A 21,433-nucleotide genomic window follows, 5' to 3' on the forward strand; every position below is an offset into this window, starting at 1 on the left:
AGACACTCCTGTTGTCGTGAAACTGGTTAGTGGAAACAGATGTGTATATTCCCAACAGGCTAAGCTTTTTATTGTACAAAGCAATAAGGCAGAAATGATATTCTGCCTCTTAAAGGTTAATTGTTAGACTGGGAAAGCATTCATCCCATGCACTGGCAGCTTGAAAAGAACCTCATTTACTAACAATTTAGATCAGTGCCTAGAATCTCACTGTCCTGCTGCCTCTGCTTCCTAAAAGGTTAAAGAAAAAAAGTCTCTGCAATCACAGCATCATGGCTAGGGCTTGCTCCTACACATCCATCTAGCAAGTGTGACCTGCCAGGAGTGATGACTCCACTTGGCTAAGCATAAGAAGATCTGTGGGTTTAAAACAAATTATCTCACCCTGTTTGGCCTGGATCAGTGAACTGGAAATCACACAGTGTTTCCCTTGTTGAGCTATAAATGTCATGAAGGGAACCTGTGTTTCAGGTTCTGGCTTAGTCAGGCAGACACATGGAAGTACAGAAGAACATGAGAATGGAAACGGCTGGAAGAAACAGTGCAAATTCATAAAGGCAGCATGCTAACATGACACAATTGCAAGCCACTTGAATTAAAGAATTAAGAATTAAACTGCCAGAGAGAACTAGAGTTAAAATGAGCCTTGGAAAGAATGGTTAAGCTACTTGAACGTATTTGAATGTATGTAGGAGCCTCTCTGTGAAAAGGCACCCTCTGCTTCAGAGACCAGCTTTCAATAGCACCGGCCATTCAGAAAGCACTTTGTTGTCCCCGCAGCTCCCACAGAGCTGTGGGAGCTCTGAGGATGGGTGGTAGCTCTATCCATCCTGATTAGGTTGTGTGCTGTGTGCAGGCAATGGAGGACAAAAGCGTCTCTGACGGTTGTCAGATTAATTACAGCGGGTCATCCACTGCCACCATGCCAGTATTGTAGCAGGTTGTCATGAAAGCATTGCAACCTGCCAGAACACCATTTTGCAGAATGTCCCACAGCACCAATGACCCATGCAGTCATGATGAAGTGCTACCAGTCTTGGAGCAACACAGTGTAGAAAGTAGGTACCATGCACAAGACGTGCATTCACGAAGTCCAGGCTTCACCCAACAGGCTTTGTTAAAACTCTGTTGCTCAAAAGGTGGAACATAGCAATACTGCCTGGGAGCATAGCCATAAATACAGTCCTTATTCTTATTCATGCTAACTCCAGCAAATTGGTAGACCTACATCAGTGGTTGTAATGATGTCAAGAGAGAGAAGTTAATAATGCCTATTGGTAATGATCCCATGCACATTTGGGCTCAGACCTGCAGATGGGTGATTGCATAGCAACAAATACCTGGCAGACATCATCTTTTTTGAAGTAAGAGACCACATGCCTTCTCCTAGTCCATAACACATGAGAGTTAATTAGCTTAGCACTTGGCGAAACAGAGCTGAAGACTTTTACACTAACAGAAAACATTTTATACACACTCAGGCTCCAGGTGAAGCATGGGTGAGTGCTGAGAAGCACTTAGGTTCTTACCTGTTGCCACCAGCAGCCCAGGGGCTGTCTCCTTGCTGGAAATGCTTCCTGAAGTATATGGATTCTCTGAGAGCTGCAGGTGTAAGTGCAACGAGCAAAAGGGCTGTTGACGGGAAACAAACGGAAGTCAGAAGTTTCAATACACAATAAGTCAAGCAACAGAGGAATCCCTGGTGATTGCAGACAGATGCTCTGATCCTTCTGAAAATGACCCCTCTCCTTTTAACACTGTTGCAAATAGAAGCATATATTCAGTTTCTGAATAAGCAACATAAAAGTAGCTGAGAGCAGGAGAAACAGAAATGCTGCATTACAAGAGAGCATATCTGCATTTGTTTTTACCAACAATATGATCTAGAGCACTTCCTCTTAGTAACTTTCATATTCTAATGTAAGTTCAATAAAAAAGGTCAAGCAAGATGGCAAGAATTTTCTTTTTGCATAGCTTCATAGATTTTAAAGGAAATCTACTCAACTTGCTTAACATCTAGCAAGTCAGGAGAAAAAAATGGGGAAAAAGTAACCAGTAAAAGTTCAGGGGGACACCACTCCTTTGAAACACAGGGGCTACAACCTACTGTAAAATGCCTGTTCACTGTATGTTGTTGAATTATGTTGCAAGCCCAACCTAAAGTTCTCATCCATAAACTGTGCCCCACTTTGGAGCACCTGATTTTGCAAATCTCTGACTGGTAAGAATCCCTCCTACCCAGCCGTATGTGAAGTTTTGTCAACCCGGAGAGTAACGTAAGAGACACTAAAGGAGTCAATTGTGCTTTAGAAAGGTCTGCCACTCACCAGCTGGCAAACCACAGGATCCCCTCTTAGACTGGTGGCCGGTGCCTGCAGCAAACGCCAGTCTCTGCCCTTGTTGTAGGTAATGAAAGTCTTGATTTGGTCATCTATCTTTTTGTTAGCCAGGAATATGCCTTTGATCCCTGCTACCTAGGAAAAATGGAGAGAGATGAAAAAAATACATCGGAAAAACAAGCCAAAGGAAAGGCCCATCTGAGCACTCTCAGCAGTGGACGCTCTCTGCAAAAGCAATGGTCATCTCAGTCCAGCCTTAGAAGACTGTGAATGGCATTACAAATATATCACGATGCTGCCTGCACAACTGAAAGACCTTGTGCAGTCCCTCTCTTTAGAAGAAAAAAACAAGGATGTTCACAGAGCAAATCCCTAGCAAACAGTCCAATTCTAGATTTTCCTGAGTGGTTGCAGACAGGCCCATCATGGCCTTGAAGGGACAGCATGCACATTAGCTTTATAAGCCCAGGGATGTGGGCTGCCCCATTCCCTCCCCAGACTTCCATAACACAGGAAACAGCAGGTACACCAGAAGCAGCATGGAATCTTTTTGTTTTGGTCTTTTTCTTCTTTTACACAAAAGATAGAAATCCTGAATATACTGAAACATTGATGTTTTGCAAACTTGATTTCTTCACGCTCCTCCATTCCCAAATTCTGTCAAAATCAACCCAGTTGTTCCAAATGTTTTGATTTTTGTTGGCAGAACCAATTCCAACAGAATATGGTCCTGCCAAGATGTCCCCAAGCAGATTTCGTGTTTAATCTGGTCTCTGTTGCACAGCTGTCTAAGTGAGACAGAAAGAAGGAACTTGCTGCAAATCTGGAACTTCCAGGCAGCAGCCAGGATGAAAATCCTTCTGGTTCTAAAGTTCCCTGAGTGACACTACCCTTTGAATGATCCCATGAAAATCTCTATTGGCATTTAACAGCGAAGACTGATACACAGCTGCAGAGCACAGACTTTGCCCAGGAATGACAAATAATGCATGTTTACTTCAGCTGGTTCATCACATTACAGATTTATTTATTTTTTTCAGAGGCAGGTAAATATATTTAAGGAGATGAATGTAATATGTAAAGCCTGTTCTTCATATTGATCCATGTGTTATTTGTGAGTTTTCTCTCACTGCCTCAAACCACTTGGATTTTTAGAAACAAATTGATGATGTTGTTAAATTGTCATTATTCAGGCTGAAATAAATGTATAATTCTAACTTCTATATGAAACTGGAAACATATTTATTTGTGTTATAGTAGAACTTCCCCAAGTCAGTCTGCAACTACTATTAGTATTACCAAGTAGTTACTATTGCTGCTACTTGCTGGCAAAGTGCTGAGACCTGAGCCTCAGCAGATCTTCCAGGCAACAAGATATCGACCCACCAAAGCCAGAATGCTTTGAAGAAACCAGGAACTGGAACAACTACTACTGTTCTTGGCCAAGGCTGAAAGGCCTAGCAGAAGAAGGAGAACAGAAGATTACAAAGGGTAGAAGCTTTCCATTTGTTATATCTGGGCAAATGACACCTGTAAACTTTTGCTTACAATTCATGAACTGCACAATGCTTACAAAGGTAGAATTCATATTCCCTACCTGTGAGTAGGTATCTCTAGCTGTCCAAGAGGAAATCCCCTATTTCAAGACCTTTACACATCCACATTAGAAGGAGAGAGATAATGTTTTCCCTTTTGGAAATGTCACACAGCATAACTAGTCATTGACTTGAAAACAACCAGATATCACACCAGTAGCAGAATGCTCTGCATCTACCCCCACATGAGTCTGCTCAGCATCAAATCCAGTAAATGCCTCTGGGCCAAACGGGGATCTTGAAATCGGGGTAAGAGATTTACACTTGCTTGAACTAGCAAGCAGTGGCTGTTCTTGTAGGGTGACCTTTACTACATACCTCATAAAGGTCGATGATGATATTCCCTTCCAGTCCTCTACTGCTTTTCACATTTTCCAAGGCCAGGGTGAAGTAAACCCCTCGGGTGTCTGAGATATACAGGTTGTATGTATCGTTCTGGTTCCACTCTTGAACAGCTGCAAACACCTGATTCTCAACTGTGCTGATAATATGCATGTCCTGTTAAAAGAAGACGAAAGGCCTATTACTAGGATCTCTATATTTCTTCACCCTTTGGGACATGTAGTAATTACCATGACTTATGAAAGAATGGAGAGGGAGCATGAATTATAGGTATGTTAAACAATTTTCTGTTAGAGCGAGCCAATAAATTACCACCATTGTGACTTTTCTGCATTTCTATCTTTTAATGACCACCAGCTGGGCAAAGGGTTTTTGCTTTCTTCATTTTTGGTAGCTTCAAGGAATTTCATTCAGCTTCATTTTTTATTTATAAATTTGAAAGCGAGTTTTATCACTCATGGAAGATTCACAGCCTTGGAGCCTGGAGTCTTCTCATAGTCACTAGCTCTGGTGTAGCACCAGGCTAAACCAGTGACAATTTCCATTCACATGCTGAACTAAGAGGCTGTGCTTCCAACAGGTAAACGACCCGTTTCAAGAAACAAGAAGTGAGTTCACATATCTTTGAAGCTGAGGCATAAAGATTAGTTTGAGCTAATGCTGGTAGTGATTTTTAATAAGATACTTTTCTATTAACAGTTTGTTCAATACAGGCTATCAAATAATCTACCCACCAACCTTTTCCGGAATCCTGCTTGTGACAAAGACATGAAGGTTGAGCAAGGGTTTCTCCATTTAATTTTAATATCAAAGAGATTTGACAGTGCACTTCCTCAGTATTTCCTTAAAGCAGGTTCATGACCTGGAAATGATTTCCAGGGTAGTGACGAGTATTGAAGTACTTCATCCTTGCCACCCTTGTTGAACAAACTCTGGATCAACTATAAGCAAAAGTACTGCAGTTATGTGGGGCTTTATTTATCTCTTTCTACCTATTCAAAGTCTCCCCGAGATGCCAAGGAACCTTGATTATTTTCTTGCACTGTTTCTGCATCAAGAAACCTTGCTTCTGGAAGTCTCCCAAAGGACAGAGAGACTCATTTGGGGTAAGAGTATGTGGGAGAAAATCAGCTTAACATTCCTACCCTGCCTAGGATGTAACCTAACCTTCCATGTGAGTTATCTAGATGAACAGTAGGGGTAGAGTAGATAGGAGACTTAACATAGCCTATCAGTATGGAATGTGGAGTTTTCCCACTTTTCCCACTAAGTGCAGCCTGTGGGAGATTTGCCATTTCCATCAATGAAAGGAGACTAAACCAGAATGTTTGGTTCCTGCCCAACAGTTCTAATTCTTTGAAGATTAAGCACATATCCAACCTAGTCCAGCAGTGTGACAATAAAGCAAATCACCCAATGACTTCAATCTGTTTTAACCAGTTGCAGTGGAAATATTGCATTACTCTATTGCCAGCCTCACATATGTACAACTCCAGCAGAATTCATTAATGTACGGCTGACAAGATAGTTATTACCATACAGCAAAATGTTCTGTTAACTAGGGACAACATAAACAAGACTCTTTTACATGGCTAAAAGACTTCACCAAGAAACTTTGCTTTAAATAGTTTAGATATTTTTTTTAAATGACAAAAGCAACCCTGATTTTATACTATGCATCAGTTCCAAACCAGGGACACTGACAAAACCATCTCGCAGCGGGCCAGCAAGCTACAACTGCATCAGTCAATAAAGCAGGACAATCACAGGGCACTCATTCTCTCCATCCACTTGTCTCCATCACTTGAACGATGGGCAGCTTTCAGTGCTTCATAAGGTGGGGGCCTAAGTACTGCTTTTTTTCCTGAAAAATGGCAGCAGTGTTTCTCATAAGTCAGTGCATGGTCAGACACTGTGAATCCCACACCACGAAGAAAAAAATATATATATATATGCTACACAAGTGTCAATACAACATGAACTGTCATCAACCCAAATGTGAAGAAGTTGAGGTGCAACACCAGGAGTTCAAGACAGATTTCTCACAACTATTAAAAGTTTGCAGCCACAAATTAAAGCAAGCATCCCATATCTGCTAGACTGTAGATATGCCACAGGCAAACAGAAAGCTATATCCAGCCCACCACGCAAATCTGCCCAACAATTTTACAATTATCCCACAATAATTTTCACTTGTGGAAAGAAGTAAAGAGGAAGGCCATTACTGCTGATTATCAGTCCCATACAACAGTAGCCTCAGTAGCCATTCTGTGGCTACAAAGACCAGGAGCAGTTTGAGCTGCTCATCAGGCTACCCAGAAACTTGTATTCAGCCAAGGCACTGTAAAGGTTGGTCCCTTCTGTTCTGCACAATCCTAAACAATGACTGCACTAGGGAATTTTACTCCAATACCAGGGACACATCCTCCTTGCTGAAGCTTGACGCATTTGATCTGGTAGATAGCTAAGACCTAAGTGAGGAAAGCCACACACAGTTGTATGAGAAGTACTAGCTTCCCTCTCTCTCAGCTTTGCTGGTCAGCATTAATCTTAGGCACTGCCATCCCAGTTGTCTCCTAAGCAGCATCATACAGTGGTTCTGTTTGTCCAAAGCATCACTAAGGCACAACTTCTAGGGAGCCATCTACACCTCTATGACTTGTTGACAATGTCCAGCCATAAGATAGGGACAGTGGAGCTGACATCCTGTGCTTCTCTCACTGTATGGAGACTGCAGGAGAACTCAGCATCATAAGTATTCTCCAGAACCCCCGATGTCATGGCAAGGCTCATCAGAGAAATCTTCAGTAGAGAACAGAACAAGACTGGGCAAAGGTGTTACACAGCAGATCCGTCAAGGATGTGAGAAACAATCTGCAGCCAGTAACATAGGCTCAGGCAAGGATCTCAGTGAAGCAGCATTTTTATTTGGTTGGTTCTATGTTTTCTGAGGTACTTCTTCATTCCCATTTGCTCTTTACAGAGGAAAAAGAAGGCTGCTCTTTCTCACTGCTCACTGATCAAAAGCAGTGAGAGATACAGATCCCAACCTCGTATTTAAGAAAGATCATTCAGGTAGCACAACAAATGAAGCTCCCCACAGAGGAACTCCACTGAGGTGCTTCATCACTGGGAAGGCTGTACTATTCAAGATATTAGATATCTGTGTTCATAAATGGTGCACTCACCTTAGGAAGAGAGTATTTGGGCAATTTGATCTGCGCAAAAGGCTCCCGTCTGTATGACACATAGTAATTTGCTCTTCCACCAGTTGTCACCTGTGGAAATATCAAAGAAAGTGAGTGATGGCCCTTCTGAGACACCCTATGCTGACACCTTTAAGAAGGTTTGATAACTTTTTTTTTTTTTTCCAGATATCTTTTCTGTGACCTGCACAGATGTCGCTGAAAGCCTCTGTGTAACTCCATCAAAGAAATCCCAGACTTGGGAGGGCTAGAGCATTATTTACTTAAGCTGTGCTATTGTACTCTCCACTCTGTCTCTTATGCTTTGATTCCAGCATGATTTTAGCATTAGGTATCTCATAAAAAAGGAAGAAGTGAGTACAAAGTGGAATAAAGGAGAAGATCTGGTTTTCACCACACCATTCCAACACAGCTACCTTGGACAAGTAATTTAAAGTCTCTGTGCTTCCGTTTCTCTTCCATAAGAAGGAGATAACCTCTCTTCTCTGCTGCTTCACAGCTTTGCCTGTTTATACCTTGGAGCCATAATTGTCTTCCAACAACCCTTTGCAGTGACTGACATGAAAGAAGCACACTAGCATTATTTAATGCAAACAGTAAATGCAATGAGCTTTCTCTTGGAAAGCTGGAGCTAAGCTCTTAGGTGCTCTTTGTCACTATAAAGCTCGTTTCCTTGAAATCACACCATCTCTGAATGAGGGTGTGGGGATAAGTGCTAGACATCCAAATCTGTGCTTTTATGGAGTGAATGAGCTGTAAAGACTACATATAAATGCCACACATTGATTAGATCTAGCCCTGATAATTTGCAATATATGGGATTTCGAACCTGTCACTAGTCTTAGTCTTGCTGTGGGTGTTCTTTCTGGGACCATTCTAGGCCTGGCTACAATGAGGCTTACATAGTTGAATTTCCTATATTCTGCTGTTTTGGCAAGCTTGCAGGTTCGGAGATAGAACAATATATACAGCACTTCTCTATTATACGGATTTGTTGGCTTCTTAAGTTTCCAATAAAGCTAACAGAAAGGTCCTAGATTCTCTCCTAGATATACTCCCTTTTATCTGACAGCGATATTTCAGAACGAACTTACATGTAATACTGCTCTAACATCAATTATATTCTCAGTAATGATATCACCTCTAGATGGTAGCATTCTTCCCTAGAGAAGGTGTCATTTGAAGGACATGACATTAACGGTCATGAAATTTGATATCTAATCAACTCAAGATAAGGCTTTTCTATTGACAGCTTGAAGAACTGGAAAGAAAGAAGGGTTAGAAATAGGACAGGCTTCTGCACTAAGACTTCTCTTTCTGCTTGTTTGACATTTTTACTTGTAATGATATTACAGTACCATTTAGTGCTCCCTAAATAAAATAAATAAAAAAACAACCATTATACCATACACCACATAAGAAGGCAGAAAAACAGCCCATATCATAGTGAGCTGGAACTGTACCGACAACATATAGCTAAAGTCAAGGGGAAACAGACACAAAAACCAAAAGCAATTTGCTTAGTCTCAAAACAAGCCAGTGGCAGAGACAGACAAACAAGAGTCACTTGACTCACTCTAGGCAAAGCTCACTGTGCGCTGGCCCAGTAGCATTTCTGAGCCTTGCTCTTCAGGTGCGAGGATGGTAAAAGGGCTGTGAGTGTTATTTCAGAAGGATATCTTTCCCATCTAATATTACCACATCAAAGTGAAGTTTTCACAGCAAAGCACATACTACACAGTTGATACACAATCAGTCCAACTCAAAAGCAAAAAATCATTTTTTTTCAGTAATTGTATCAATCAACTGTAAAAACAATGCCCGAAGTATCCCTCACTTCTAAGTCGTGCTATGTGAACAGCTCAGGGAATATTTAAATATTCCCTATTCTCTTGGTGATATTTCTGACCTCTAGTGGAAGAGCCAAATTCTCAACTGGTATAACTCTGCCACATACACTCATTTTACACCATTCATGATTTCAACATCAGCTCTTTATCTGTAGCAGAGTACAGACTTAATTACTGTGTCCGGTGACTACTTGGCTAGGTCCCTGGGTTCAATATGCATCTGATGGACTTAGACACGGGCATTTACTCTTCTTTAACGTAATAAAATTACCTTAAATGCTGTGATGATCAATTAACATAGGAAACAGCCCACAGTCTTCAAGCTAATCAAATGAAAACATGGCGGAAGAAATATCAACATGTGACCAATTCCCGCCTGTGCCAAGCCAAGTTCTATTCTAAGTCTGTCACACAAAAAAGTTCTATTCTAAGTCTGTCACACAAAAAAAGATTTTACATAGTTAAAAAAATTATGCCACTGCAAAACGTAACTGTTTTTTCTTCTTAAGACAGAAAGGTGAAATTCAAACATGATTCAAGTTCACTGTGCATTAGATAAACTCCCTTTCAGTCCTCCACCTGGCACTAGGTCACCTTGACAAAGGTTTAGAAGCAAAAGTCCTTGTGTCCTGTGGTCTTTCTGAGCCAGTTAGTTTGAAGCCACCCACAAATTCTGTTGGCAAAAGTTGTGTGAAGCTTACCTCAGCCAGGACCTCATCTGGCATGAGTTACACATCCATGGTTATAACTGTTCTAAAAATAATGATCAAGCCTTCTATAAAGTTTTGGCAAGCACTGTGGTACAGAATGAATTTTGGAAGGCCCATCTTAATTTATTTTGATGAACTTTTCTTTTTCCTACAAGCAAACTCTCCAACATTGTAAATCCCAGAGATTATGATACTGTTTTCCCCTCTAATGCCTCCTTTTAGTTCACATTTGATGACTGTCACCCAATTATTTGCTGTGAGCTCATCTGTCATGTTCAGTACAGAATTAGCTGGGTTTGTCTTTTTTCCTCCTCCTTTACTAATGACTGGCTTGTTAATCTGTTTTTCTGGATTTCTATTTTATGTGTTTAACTGGGCTTCTGGCCCATGGAAATGATTCATTTGGACAAATGTGTTTGCCATTAAACACATTTGTCTTTCCTAACCTATGTTTTCTTCCTTCCTCCACTCATGATCATGATCTTCTTTAATACTTGTGTTATTTTTTTTTTTTTTACAAGGTGAAAATCTGGCCTCACATCAATCAAGACTTAAAGAAACATGAGAAGTTTCTCTTTAAAAGCCCTGAGAGTTTCAATATGCTAGCTCGTCACGCATGCTGACCTACAAAAGGACAGATTACACCAAACATAGAAGACAACAGAAGTATTTTCATAAGGCTGTGGAAATGGTAGAAAATATATCATGGAATCCATTCATCTCCATAATTTCTGAGACATGCCTAGAAACACATGATTCTTTAAGAGCAGGTTTGGGTTCTGTTTAACCAAAAAACCCCACATCTATCATCCAAAAAAGATTGAAAGGCAAGCAGAAGGAGTTATAAGGAGTTATGATGTCCCAGAATGTAAAGACACCCACAATGATGTCAGAAACTGCAGATCACAGTGCACCAGGCTTCCACCTCATCTCCCTGGCTAACTGATGCTGGCACCCATAATTCCCGAAGTAAATCAGGTATTGCTGTAACCAACACAAAACTACTAAATCTCCAAAATGACTCTGGGCTAAGCAAGACCTCACCTGCCTCCTGCTGCTCAAAGACCTCACAGAAAGGCTAAAGGTACATGTGTTGATGCAGACGCTCATGCACCATGTATTAGAAGCACAGCCTTGGTACAGACACAATAACAGTGTGCAGCTAGCACATGATTTCTAAGCTAATGGCTGAAAGAGAACAGAGGACTTTTCTACATCGCTTATCAGCCTGGGTGGTTTACAAGGATAACAAGCACTTGCCCTGCACAGTTACTGGAACAGGACATCTGCTTTTCACATTGTTTATAACGTTCAAAGGAAAAGAGAATTGGTAATAGCACAGCTCAACCCACAATCATTAGACATGTTTAGACTTTGTAATTCCTGTAATTTACCTCCCACTTCAAGCACTGTAAATGGCAACTCAGTCAATTTAAAGAACCTAATTTAAAATTTCCTTATTGACAGTACGTCTTTGGATGTTATTTCCAATAAACTCCCCACTTTTTGATGAGATGGGCTTTCTTTGCTTGTCAAGTTCCCTCCCTCCCAGTAACATGAAATGAGTTGGTAGGAGTGAAAACTTGAGAAACACTATATCGGTAACGTAATGACACCCTTGATTTGTGTTTTACACCTCCACAGAGTGTCATGGCATCCTTCCTCACTGTTTTAACCTTAGTTACCCTTTCTCCTTCTCGAGGGCATAGCATCCCCTATATCGATTTGTGGATTAAAGCATGGAGGAATTATGACATTAGGCAGACAAGCTACTATGCTTGCTCCTTAGCGAGTGAATTTGCTGTTTTTCAGAGCTGGCTGCTGTCTGAGCCTCGTACAGGTTTGCCAGCATGAGGAGTGAAAAGTCACGTCTCCTCTCCCAAGCCTAAGCCTGTTCTCAGTCACAAGAGATTCAGGAGATACAGTGAGCTGGTCAGAGGGAGAATCCACCTGCATTAGCCTAATGTAATGCTCTTCTTTCTTGATTTCTCAGCATGGCCAGGACAATCACCTTCCAGATATTTCTGTGTACTGAGGTTCTCCAATGCCCAAACATAAACCACACCATCTAGCCTGAATTATCTCCCTGTGGCTTTTGTTAATGTCATCCCTTTTGCACATTCATTAAGGCATTACACAATGACAATGATCTGAATGTGAGGAGATACAACTCTATGCTGCAGAGACGTGTATTAGTGCTTCCACGAGCTAAGCACCCTCAAGCTGCCTGCTAAATTCAGTAGGCTTTGAAAGCATGCCACATTTTAGAGTGTCAGACCCATCACTGAGAATTTGCTAAGACAAAGCTGCATTTATTTTACTGTCCCTGTTCACTTCCCTCAGAGCTATGATGGCAAAGCAATAGGATGGTGTAATTTTGAGAGAAAATACTAGATTTGTTTTAAAAGCAACTCCTGCAGAAAACGTGCACAGTTACACCAAAACATGAGCCATGTTAGAGCTGCAAATGCACGCTACCCATACAGAAACCAACTTAAGAGAGGTGGATAATTATACACTTTAAATCTCGTGAGGGATTTCAGAGGAAACATATGAGCCTGCCAAGGTAATCCTTTACATCTCCAGATTCAGACACCGCTGATAAATCATACAAGATGTGGGAAGGGAAGAGAGCGATAAAAAAAAAGTACAGTACAAAAAGCCCTAGGAACAAAATAAATGTAAATAAATAAATAAATAAAGGAAAGAAAAATGATAATCAATTTTTATCAACAGATGTTTAGCTTCATGTTCCAACTCTGATAACATTTGGCACAGAAAAGATGAAATAGTGCTAGAAATGGATGAAAAAACACACAGCAGTGAATAGGAAAGTAGCCAACTACTTACTGCCTATCTTGCTTTAAGAAGACTTTTAACTAACACCTGGGTTGCATTTTCTTTCATCTGTATGGATTAATTTCCCCCACTGGAGAGCTGTCCAGCATTCTGAACAGGGGCAAGAGACATTTTAAATAGGGGCAAGAGAAGATCAGCTGTAGCAGGCATTATTCACCAGTTAAACAGGTGTAATGATGTTCATCATTTAAACGTCTTCATCCTATCAGTTTCATAATAAGCTTTTAATGATTTCTTCAATAAAAGACTCAAAGACCAAACCCTACAAGTTGGAGAGTGCTCCATTGTCCCGCCAAGCCGTTCTCTCTACCATCGATTGCAAAGATAAAAATCAATTGGAGCTAAGCAGGGTGAAGTTAAAAATAAATTGCACAGATTGATTTCTGTTAAGACCTTTGGCTCCTAGTTAAAAAATGGAGGAAAAAAATATATATTTGAACATAGTGTATTTAGCTTCTACAGAAATCACGAGAAGGCTCTAGACTGGGAAATCAAAGTTTAATTTCCTCCCTATCTCATTTCACTGCGAGGTTTCACATTAAAGTAAATAAATAAATAAATAAATAAATTTCCTTTCTTTATTCTTGGGGAAGTTTACTACTTAAGTTATTAAACCGACAGCTTGAGAGCTGAAGTTGAGTATCCATATGAATTGGTATAATCTCAGCTGTGGCTGCTGGTTGATGTCTACTCACCTGACAACTATATTCGATTCAGCAAAGCACACTCATTTAGCCCAGCTTGAAATACTTGATAAACTTGAAATATGCACTCATGTCCTACTAAATGTTGGCACTTCTAAGTTTGACTAAATAACCACAGTTACAAGCAATAATATAGTAATAAACTATTTCTCTGAGCTAAGCTCAAACATATATATATAGCTTATAGAATAATTAGGAACTTCTTTTTCTCCATAAACCTTTAAAGAGAAATGAAATGTGCTCCCACCCCAGTTCTAAAGCTATAAATAATGAATATTTTTCTTTTTTACAGAGCCTGGAAATCATACGTTCTCATAAAGATATCAAATTCGATAAAAATAGAATTTGATTCAGATTTAAAAAAAAAAAAAGCAGCAGCAGCATTTTTTACAAAAGCCATTTTCCATCATATCACTTCAACTAAGATTTTTGGACACACATTGATGAGATTCCAAGCATCCAGAAAAGGTAATATTATTGATAATAGGTGCCCTAAGAAGCTATCAGTAATTAAGTAATTATGGGCACATGCTGACATCAGTGTGTTTAAGGGGACTTTCTGATGCAAAAGAAGACTGAATTGCTTCAACAGCTTTTGGCAAAAGCGGTTGGTCCCATGAGCCAGAGGAATTATTTAGATGTGCATTGTGAGAGTTACACTTAGCTGCTCTACACAAGAACATCTAGGGAAATTCTGGGTTTGCTTGTTCTCGCTCATCCTAGTGAGCAGGCTGAGATACTGCCCTGCCGTACACTTCTCTGAAGTGAGCAAAACTCTAAGTGTAAAATTACTTCAGATGATGACATTTTGACAAACTTCTCACTTTCCACATGGAATTCCTGCTGTCTAGAATAACTGCAGCTGCTCCCACACTGCTGCATGTGCAAGCTGTGAGTGATCACCATCCTCTGCTTCTTAGCATCCACACTGCCAATCCTATCTCATTCAGGAGGACTTTTAACAACAGCCAAGACCCTCTCTTCCCTGCTCACCTCACACTTCTGCCTTCATTATGTCATCCTCAGAAGAAAGGCAACCACCAGAGCAGCTTAGCTATTTGAGAACGGGACCTTCATATGTCCCATGACAACCTACACCAGAGGAATCAGGAGTCAAGAGAGAGTGGTGCAGCTCCTGGGGTTCCCAGGATGCTGAGCTACAAATGAAATGACATAGAAAGCTGCCAAGAAATCTTCACAAGAGGGGAAATAGCAGAAGGAGCCAGGGAAGGGACAACAGCAGTGATTAATATGTCGATGCCTTGGTACCTGAGAACCAGGAACACAAGACCCTCTTAAGAATTTCAGCCTACAGTTAAACACCTTCATAAATTATGTTACATTTTGTAATGGGAGTGGAAAGGGGAAGAGGCCCCCATGTTCTCCCTCTTTAAAGGCCTTGGGAAGCGATAATGAAATGCCTCTCAGCATACCTCTCTGGTTAATGGTGCAAGCAACTTCCCATTAAAAGTGGAAATGGAGCAGATCCTGAAGTGAACAGGGCCTTTTTCAACCAGGGCTTGCAGGTGTCGTTTCTTGTCCCTACAAGGTGACACCACAAGCCTTTAGCCCTAAAGACAGACCTAAGAGTGTCCATCTCAAAAGGCATTCATTTGTTTGGCCTTCTAGAGAAAACAGGCATCACCCCCAAATTCAAACCAGGCATCAGCTTCTTCTAAATCTCAGAAGAGCCTGCTGTGCCCAGGAGCTCTGCCAGTGCCATGGAAAGTGCTGAAAGTCTGAGCTACATTTCAGATCCACTTCAGCTGCAGATGGTACGGATTCCCTGTACCATCTCAGAGAAAAATAAAGACATAAAAAACAATCATGATAGGTATTGATTGCCCATCCACACATCTCTCTACTGACTTACAGCCAGTCCAAATCAAATGGTTCAAAGTTACCCTGAGGGTCTCTGAGCACTGACAGAGACAGAAACTTCAGGGAGGAATAGGGACAGTGTTAACTGAATGTTGAGCTAGACTGGTATGACCGCTGGGAGGAAAGCCACACACTGAAGAGTTTACACAAGGAAAACACAACAAGATTAATAGGGAGGAGAAATATTTTATGAGACTTACTTCTATAGTTCAGGGGAGAGAAGGTATTTTTCACATAACAAATCCTTGCTCAAGTCCCTTAGGATCTCATGAGTATGCTCAAAAGCTTATCTGTGCCTTTTCTAACTCTATCAGTTCTGATCTCATAAAAAAATACTACCTCTCCTTGTAAACTTCATCTCACTCACATCCCTAGGCCACTAGCACTATAACAGCAGTACTGCCAGCAATCTTCATGCCACACAACCTGGAAAGTTTCATCTTTGTTACTGTCCCTCACCTGACATGTGGGAAAATCCAGTCCTTACCTGGGGTTGCACCACTGAGCTGGGAATGTCCTCAGTCCCCGCTGGTTGTCAGACTTGTCCAGCACAGGACTCCAGGCACCCAACAGAACCACTGAGTTATTGCACCTGAGATAACCTCCACATTACCATCACACAATTGGGAATGACTTTAACTTAGCAACGATTAGCTCCCTCTGCCAGCTGCAGGACTGCCCACGTGAATGTTGCTTTCTGCAAAAAATGGGGTTTTACAGCAAAGCTGATTCCCAGTGAATGCACTGCCATTTTTTTAATATCCCCATTAGCTCTTAGACCACCACAAATAAGCAACACTGTACTGAGAATTATTCAGTCCAGACTTTTTCACTCTGCAATAAGCGATGACATTTGCTCATGCTTTCCTGCATTTTCAGTGGAACTTTTTCATCTGTTGGCAAGGAAACTTACATAGATCATTCCTGCTCTTTCATAGCTACTTTAAAGAACTAAGTAGCATTGATATTATTTGCTTGCTTAGAGAAAAATAAGAAGTTTCTGCTCCCAACAGTGCTTCTCACTCAAAACAATTTTCTGCAAAATAATCCCCACATTCATTAAAGTGTTGCATTTTAGTCTCTTTTCAGCAACCTGAGCAATTCTATTACTCATACTGATACTTGACTTGCTTGAAAAACCTTTTCTCCAGAACAACACTGTGATTTATTTTTACCATAGAAATTCTCCAAAATATCAAGAGCCTAGATACATATACAAAACAAAAGATAGTTCCTGACCCCTGCGTCTTATAATGTAAGCTGTTTGTCAGAAAGTCAAATCTTGTACACAGTTTCAGGTTACCTCTGCACCTGACTTTAGAAAGTGATACGAATTCAGCAGAAAGTATTCAAAGGCACTTATAGGGACAGGTGTGGTACTGCTCTAAATTACTGGCTTCACTAGTGCACAGCTATATAATTGAACATAACTGACATTGACCTTAATGGCAAAGTTGCAGCTAATATTTCGTACGCCTTCATAAAATTAGCTCCTTTTTGTGTACAGTAAATAAATTCACACTTAATATCATATTCCAAGATTTTCTCACAAATAAGTGATCTGCTTTGCAAGCCACATGGATTTTAAATATTAACTATGAAGGAAGGAGCTGATATTGGCTCCTGGCTGCACAAGAGCAATCTTGTGAACTGAATGAAATCTTATACACATAACAGAGGGCGCGATTTTCTCTTTATGTATCAATTTATGCAGACTTACCCACTCTTACAGCTGTGCTAGACATCCTTCAACAGCTAGTCGTCAATCAAATAGAAAGTCAATCAATAAGTTCAGAATGATCACCTACTATTCTATTCATACAAATTCTTCCTGTTATCTCTTAGTAGCTACTTCTTCCCTCTTCATTACCTTTTATATTTTTCATTTTGTGCTGTTATTTATCTCCTTTGCCTGGTTACTAGTCCCAGTCTTTTCAACTTCTCTTCTTAGGCAAGTTTCTTTCGAGCATAGGATCATTCTTATTTTTCTTTCTTTGCATTGTAATTCTGCAAGATCCTTTCAGAAGTGCTGCACAACAACACTCCACATAAGGAAGCGCTGATTTATAATGGCACTATAACATTTTCCATATTCTCCCTTCCCCTGCACATTATGCACCATAACATCACATCTGCTTTGAGTGCACAGTTATATAGGTTAATTCTTCCCAGGAATCTGACACTACAGGCCTGTTTATCAATTTGATTAGAATGGATATACACTGGTGAATAGCTGCATACAGATAATCTGAAATGTTGATATCAATAATTGCGATTCACCTTCCCTTATTATAGCTGTTGGAAAGTTATGGGTCTTCTCTAAGCTACACTTAAGTGCCTTCTAATGTTAAAGACAAAAGAACATACAGAGAGAGACCTTTCTCATCCCGCAATAGGTGTCTAGAAGATGAATTGCCCTTGAAGGTTCTGATCTGTCCACTCTAGGGGAACACAGACTACTGGTTTAGACTAAAAACCTAATGCTTTCATGATGAACATTAAAAGAAATGAGCTACCCTCTTTACTCCACAACATTACTTCTGATTTGTTCCAGCACAGACAGATGGGAGCTCATGCACCTATCTTTTATGCAGCTATTAAGCCTCACCAGGTTCTTAACATTTAATTTGATATTTATTTATTCATCTCTAATATTTGAAATTCAGAAGAGATGGCTCCCATATTTCTGCCCAAGATTATCCAGACAGAATGATATGCATGAGATATTGCACACAGTGAATCTGACACATCCCATAATAGGCAGCTACATCACATGACTTCTGAGATTAATACATCCAGGACATATCAGTACTCCTACATATGTACCATGCAAACACTCTGCAAAGCCCATCGACCACATGCTGGACACGGTGGATTTAACACACCTTCAGCTCAGAAAGGGGTGTGCTGTGAATCTGAAGTGTCTGCGTCTTGCTTGAGAACTACACGGGCTCAGTTCATGCCCAGTTTCCAGGCATTTTTTGCATTCCCACAAGTGGGATGCAAAAAAGAGGGAAAAGCAATAGGCAAGCTGTGAAAGGAGAGTGTCCTGCCTGCCCAAACCAGTAGAAATGTTTAGTTTGTGCATTTAAAATTTTTAAGAAGTGGGGGTATATAATTTTCACTCTGAATACCCATAACGTTGAAATAAAACAGTGCCAAGGGCATTCAAGTCACTTGAAGTATTACATATACACACGCGCTTGTATACAAACTTCTTTTTTTTTTTTTTTTTTTTTTTTTTTAACTTGAAGCCATTGTTTCCACTCATTGCTAATTTAAGTCAGAGGAGTGCACACACAGGCAGATGCCATCACTGCAAGCTCAAGCTTCTACACAGAGCAGCCTTCTTTTAATACAAGGGAGAGCCATGGAATGAGGAATGTCTGCGAGACCTCAAGCTAACCATAAAGAACTGGATGCTCCACAATGCCCTCAGCCAGATATAAACCTCCAGATTAACAATGTCTTTCAAAAATACTCCTTGGTGAGTAAAAGCATTTACTGATTGCCTTTGCCTCTAGTGAAATCATGACTAAGCTGCAACAGCTACACTCTCGGTGTATTCTAGCAGCAGGCCTCCCCCCGATGCCAAAAGAAGTGGTGGAAGGCTGGGTGTCATGGAGGGAACGAGGCGGGCTGTGGCTTCCATAACAATCAGCCTTCTCCAGGGCAGCTCACTCTCCTGCTCACATGAGGAGGAGACTGCCAATGCTACTCATGTGCATCCATTTTCTATATTGCAGTCTTCCCAGGTCATATGGATCCAGTCCTTCACCTTATCCCAGCACAGATTATCAGCCTTCTCACCTAAACTTCTGTTTTTAAGAATAATTTCACAATAAATGGTGCAGAATTTACAATTTGGATATTTACAATTTAAAAAAAAAATAGGAGCTTTACTTAACCCAGTCAAAAAAGGAAGCGTGTGTCTTTCCTTTACCACCTGGATTAAAGTTTCATCTCATCTCATTCCCACCCCTCATCAAGGGGGACATCTAGATACCATTATCACGTCTGATCTCTGTCTCCTGACTTCTCTAGTTCTCTACATCCTGGAATTACTGCAGCCTAGATTATGGTCTTCACTTGAATGGCACATCTTTGGGAATTTCTCTTAGACACCGTATGATTCTTCTCACAACTCCATAGTTATGAAATATGGAGAAATGGCCTCATATCATTCAGCCCATGTTTTCTCAGAAAATCTCAAAAACTTGAAGTTTCTTGTTTAAGTTCTGCCACTTCCTCCTCATCTACAAAACCCTCATCAACTAGCTGGATAATTTACAGCCATCTTCTACCTTGAAGGTGTCCTGTAACATCTTTTTTCCAATCTCTCTGCTATTTTACCTCCCACTACAAATCTTTGTTCAATCCATTAGCATTACTCGACTGTCAAATTAGCATAAACCTTCCATTTGTTAAAATGATCACTCACTCCTTTCCTTTGCTCTTCTCTGTTCTTTTCAGTTCACAGTAACTTCTTTGCAATTTCAAAGTAGACACAACAATAGCAAGTTAGAGTTTCTGTGAAACACGTGGACCCTCATGATTATCGATGAGCAAACTTAAAATATATCAGATTCAACATGAGACAAGTGAGGAACAGAGATCAATTATGTTGTCTCAGACTGCATTGCCAATCTACAGTAGGTGGATATAGACTCCCTGCTCTTACGGTTTGCAGTCCCACACACTTGTCCTAAGAATATGCCTTCTCTCTTCCCCAGAACAAATACCTTGTGCAGGCAGAATTCTTGTCATGTTCTCATCAAGTCAACATACCTGGATGAAGATATATTCATCCTGAACAACAAGGGAGCTGATGTCAATGGAGCGTGAAAATGGCCCAGTCCTTTTGGTCTCTGAGCACTCCTGGATCCGACAGGTCAAATAGTGGGTGTCTGTAATGGGAGAATATGTACACATGAGAAATACCCATGTAGAAACCTTGTCTGAAAATGTCATCAGCAGCTCAGAAGAAGGTCTCTGAAGGGAAGTCTTAATCTCATCTCCAACTAGCTAGACATTATTGCATGATCCACCTCTGACCTTTAAAACTGTAACTGCTCACTGGAGTCAGGAATTCATCACACTTTCATACCCACTGTTCCCTTTCCCATTGTGCAGATATGCCTCTGACAAGTGGAGGGTACAGATCATAAATGCATCAGTAAACCGATGATGATACCATACAGAGATGAAAAGATTTCAAAAGCCACCTAGGTGGAATTTATCCATTCCACTGTCCTACTGAGTATTATATTTACATTCTCCCCCTAAAATACCCTATCCTGATATCTGTTTTTTATTGTGGGACTAGCATGCAAGGAGAAAAAGAAGTCCAAACCAGCGCTATTAAGTTTAATTTATTCTGCTGTGAAAATTATAAGTTTATCACCAAATTAACAGTTATTATAGCCATATATAAGCTAGGTAGGAAAACACCATGGACATGAAATAGCATGATTAGCTGAAGAGTCCTAACAGTAGCTACATGCAATACGTGTAAAATGCTTCTGCCTGGAGAGAGGACAGGAAGACCCCCACAGTAATGGGATGCCCTGCCAGTCCTTGGCATTACTTGAGAGAAGGAATACGACTGGGAGAACAATGTCAAGACAACATAAGGTAGTCAAGATGCTTCAATAGAGGGGCCTGGATGAGAAAGCAGATATATAGCCAGATGCTCAGAGGGGCAAGAAGAGACAGGCTCACCTCCAACAAACTGGCAGAGGTTACAGGGGATTAAGCGTCATTTCACTCAGGCTAAGAAAGGATCTCATGAAACAGAACAATCACGGCATTGTGTCTCTGGATGTATGTAATCTAAATATGCCATCTCTGCCTTTCAATTGCTCTTCTGAAAACTGCACATTAGGGAGAAAATGAAAATACAACTAAAATGATGGCTGCAATGATAAAAGGGTCATATCTTTTACTA

The 21,433-nt window shown here is 40.6% G+C and overlaps 1 protein-coding gene across 1 annotated transcript in view; it reads right to left on the reverse strand.

The window, feature by feature from the left end:
• SORCS3 (sortilin related VPS10 domain containing receptor 3) overlaps positions 1-21,433 on the reverse strand; it is a 279,845-nt gene that overhangs the window by 57,882 nt on the left and 200,530 nt on the right. The window contains exons 8-12 of the mRNA XM_035547545.1: positions 20,275-20,393; positions 7,465-7,554; positions 4,253-4,432; positions 2,328-2,474; positions 1,530-1,632 (exon numbers count right to left, since the gene is read on the reverse strand). Coding sequence (XP_035403438.1) covers positions 1,530-1,632; positions 2,328-2,474; positions 4,253-4,432; positions 7,465-7,554; positions 20,275-20,393 — 639 coding nt within the window. The remainder of the gene's footprint in view (positions 1-1,529; positions 1,633-2,327; positions 2,475-4,252; positions 4,433-7,464; positions 7,555-20,274; positions 20,394-21,433) is intronic.

Source organism: Cygnus atratus, chromosome 7 (genome assembly GCF_013377495.2).
Source record: "Cygnus atratus isolate AKBS03 ecotype Queensland, Australia chromosome 7, CAtr_DNAZoo_HiC_assembly, whole genome shotgun sequence".
Classification (NCBI taxonomy): Eukaryota; Metazoa; Chordata; class Aves; order Anseriformes; family Anatidae; genus Cygnus; species Cygnus atratus.